This window comes from Octodon degus, unplaced genomic scaffold (assembly GCF_000260255.1).
Source record: "Octodon degus isolate 3935 unplaced genomic scaffold, OctDeg1.0 scaffold00100, whole genome shotgun sequence".
NCBI lineage: Eukaryota > Metazoa > Chordata > Mammalia > Rodentia > Octodontidae > Octodon > Octodon degus.
Window position 1 is genome coordinate 8,609,325 of NW_004524676.1, and position 3,286 is coordinate 8,612,610.

Sequence of the window (3,286 nt, forward strand, 5' to 3'; positions counted from 1 at the left end):
CCAGCCTAAGCACTGGGGTACGGAGGGGGCCAATGAGAGACTGGACGGCTCGGAAGGTGCGGGGAGAGTGGCGAGCCCCACCTTAGCCCCGATCCCCCCACCTCCCGCCGGGACTTGGGCTTGTCCTGTTTGACGTGCCGGGAGGACTGGAGAGGTACTGGTCCAGAAGCGGTCGGACTCCGCACTCGATGCTGCCCGGTACTGGCTGGGGCGCTGAGCTGCCAAGTGGGGCGCCCCGAGATGAGCATGGAGGTAGGACCGGCAGGGGTTGAGGGACACGGACCCCTCCAATTAGTCTCATGGGGTGGGGAGAGAGTGCCGCCTGGGGTCCCCTCCTGAAGGGCTGGAGGTGGGACTCGAGTCCCGGAGGTCAGCATAAAGCTTAGTCCGGGTGTGGGGGTCTGAGTCCCTGCTGTGCCCGGCTAAGGCAGCGCCTCCTACTGGCCGGAGTCCGGACCCGGGCAGCTGCGGCCACCTGCAAGGCGCGCGCGGCCACCGGCTGGAAGCCCCCGCGGCGCCGCCGAGGGCGGGGAGTCGCTGCACTTCGCCACATCCTTGTGCACTCCGAGCGGAGACCAGCGGCGCCAGACCTAGGGCGGGGATGGCCCTAGCGAGTCCAGGTGCAGGGCGCGTTTCGGCCCCGCGAGAAGCACAGGGTGGGCGGACCCGTGCACCACACCCGGGGAACGGGCACCGCACCCGAGCCCCCTGTCCTTTGCTCCGCCGAGGTCGGGGCCCGGCCGCCGCGGGGCCCGCGCGCTTCTCCTAGGTGTGGGCCAGGCGCGGGGCGCACGGAGCGCGCTGGGCAAGGGGAGCTTCCCCGTGATCAGTCCCCTCCCGGCCGGGGCCTGCGGCGACCGCGGAAGGGAGTCCCTGCCTCCTTCCGGGGCCGAGGGTGGGGACCCGCGGGAGCGAGGCGGAGGTGTGGTGGGGACCGTGGGAGGCACTCGAGGAGTGGAGCAGGAATCGCGAAAGGAAAGACGAAAGCAGAGAGGGCTAGACCGAAGGCAAGGCACACAGAGGGTGGCTGATGGAGGCGGCGAGAAGGGGAGGAGGGAGGAGAAAAGGGGAGGAACCTGGAGCCGGGCGGGAGCGGGCGGCGCCGGCGGGCGCGGGGCGAGGCCGGGCGTGCGGACGGGCGCGTGTGCAGAGCCGAGGCCGGTCCGCCCCGCCTCGGAGCCCTGGGCCCGGGTGGGGAGAATCGCTAGCCCGGTCTATGTCTTTTTCTGACTCCAGTGCAACCTTCCTGCTGAACGAGGTAACCGCGAGGCGGTGGGCTCCTCAGTGGGTGGGAAAAGAACTCTGCTCCGAGCCCCCGGCCGGCAGTGGGGGACGCTGCAGAATGGGGGGGAACCGAGGTGGTGAGGCCAAGGGTGGGAGGGGCCTTGGCCTGGAGCCCCCCCCCCGTAAGCAGATGGGAGGGGAGGGAGAACCGACTGAAGAGTCAGAACTGGGCTGGGGTTAAGAGGGCTGTGCCAAGCTCCTGCGGTGCCTGCCTCTGAATGCCTTGGGGTCGGCCTCACAACTACCAGCGCTGGCCTCCACCCGGTTCAGAGCTCCTAGCTCTGGCCTCAGTTTCCCCCGTTCAGTGCCCAGGAACTGGGACCTGCCCGACTTCCTGGTGGATAGAATATATTTTAGAGGCTCTCACCAACTCTTAACTCCCTAATACCGTTAATTAAGCATTTGCTCTTAAGCCCTTCTGTGTGACTGCACTGGCATGGGTAGGCAGGTGTGGGTGAGGTGAGAGATGAAAGAGGCCTTGGGTAGTAACGCAGAGATTGGGGCGGAGGGGATCCTCCCAAGCACCTGCAGGACCCAGGGGATGGCCTCAGGAATGAGGAAATAGAAACCCATCTCTTGAGGGTGGTTGGCATGGCAACTCAGGCCTCAGAGCAGACCTGGACAACATTGTCCCAGCAGGGGATGAAGACAACTAGATGTGTGAGGAAGAAGTGCGGTTGATGGCAGGTCCACTGTCACCTGCCCTCCCCACACCTGCTGTAGCTGGGGAGAGTCTTAAAAGGAAAGGCTAAGAGGGTAGATGCAGAGATGGGAGAGAATCCTTAGAACCGCCACACTTCTCTCTGGGCTGGAGGAAGGGAAGGAATTGAGAAAAGATGAGCAAGGCGGATACAGGGAATACCAAGGAACTGGGAAAGGGCATAGAAGTGTGAAGACGGTGTATCAGGACTTCCAGTGCAGTCACAGGACTTCCAAAGACACAGTTTTGTGCCGGTTTCAGCGGAGAAAGGTACTGAGCAAGGCTGCACTGGCCCACCCCTGTGGGTAGGCAGACTAAGGACAGTGTGAAGACCAGGCCCCTTTTCTCTTGCCAGGGGAATGGGAAGAAGTGGCCCAGGAGAGCCAGGCCAGTTGGTGTGGGTGGACTGTGCTTTCCATCATAGATTTCATCAAACCCTTTCCAAGCTTGGCTTTGATTTCCCTCCGGCCCAGCATGGTAAAGAGGTGAGCAGACTTTTTAACTAGCCTGCGTGGAAGAAATTGGGAACAGAAAAGGGCTTAGTTTAGGAGCAATAGCAGAGACAAAAGTGCAGGACCCAGGTGTAACCCATGTGTGTCTCACGCCCTTGGGCGTGTGGGTGGGTATTCAAAATGTGCAGCAATCATTTTGCTTAGGTGAAGAGAGGTGCTAGATCTTTGGAGGAAGTTTCTTCAGAATAAAGGGCACTACTCTTTCAAATCTCAGGGCCCCCTTAGCGACTGAGTAATGCAGAGTGGTGGTTCTGAGGCTGGAAGCAGGGTACTGCCCACCCCACCCCTGGCCTTTTGCAGAGGAAGACTTGCTGCTCTTTCCTCCTTCCAACTCCAGTGTGCCCAGACTCCAGCTTCCGTTAGAATTACACACACACACACACACACACACACACACACACACACTTCCACCCTAGTTTCTTCTCCTCTCCCTTATGTTAACCTAAAACACCCAAGTTCTGCCCAGATCCCACGGATGCCTTAGCAATGTCTGACACAACCCTTAGCAGGGAACCTGGCCAGACTGGGGTGCAATCTGTCCGTGCAACAGGTGCGGGAGGCCTCCCCAACTCACCGAAACTCACCCCTTGGCATGGCAAGGCGAAGCTGCCCTTTGCGGCAGCCCAGTGCCAGGGGCCGGCACCTGCTGGGCCCCTTCCTGGCGCTCGCCGGGGGTTGCCAAGCAAGCGCCTGCTTCCGCAGCACCGCGGCGGGGCGTCTCTGAGGCTCTCGGGTCCCGGGTCCCACGCCCCCGCCCCCGTCTCGCCCCGGCCCTCCCGGCCCCGCCCGC

At 62.5% G+C, this 3,286-nt stretch overlaps 1 protein-coding gene across 2 annotated transcripts in view; it reads left to right on the forward strand.

The window, feature by feature from the left end:
• Positions 1 to 231: 231 nt before the first annotated feature.
• Cacnb3 (calcium voltage-gated channel auxiliary subunit beta 3) overlaps positions 232 to 3,286 on the forward strand; it is an 11,833-nt gene continuing 8,778 nt past the window's right edge. Inside the window, exon 1 of one of the 2 annotated variants that reach the window (XM_023723569.1) lies at positions 232 to 252. In XM_023723569.1, coding sequence (XP_023579337.1) covers positions 241 to 252 — 12 coding nt within the window. In that variant the 5' untranslated portion in view covers positions 232 to 240. Of the gene's footprint in view, positions 253 to 1,110; positions 1,259 to 3,286 lie in introns of those variants that run through there. The other variant, XM_004638614.3, reaches the window with a different exon arrangement.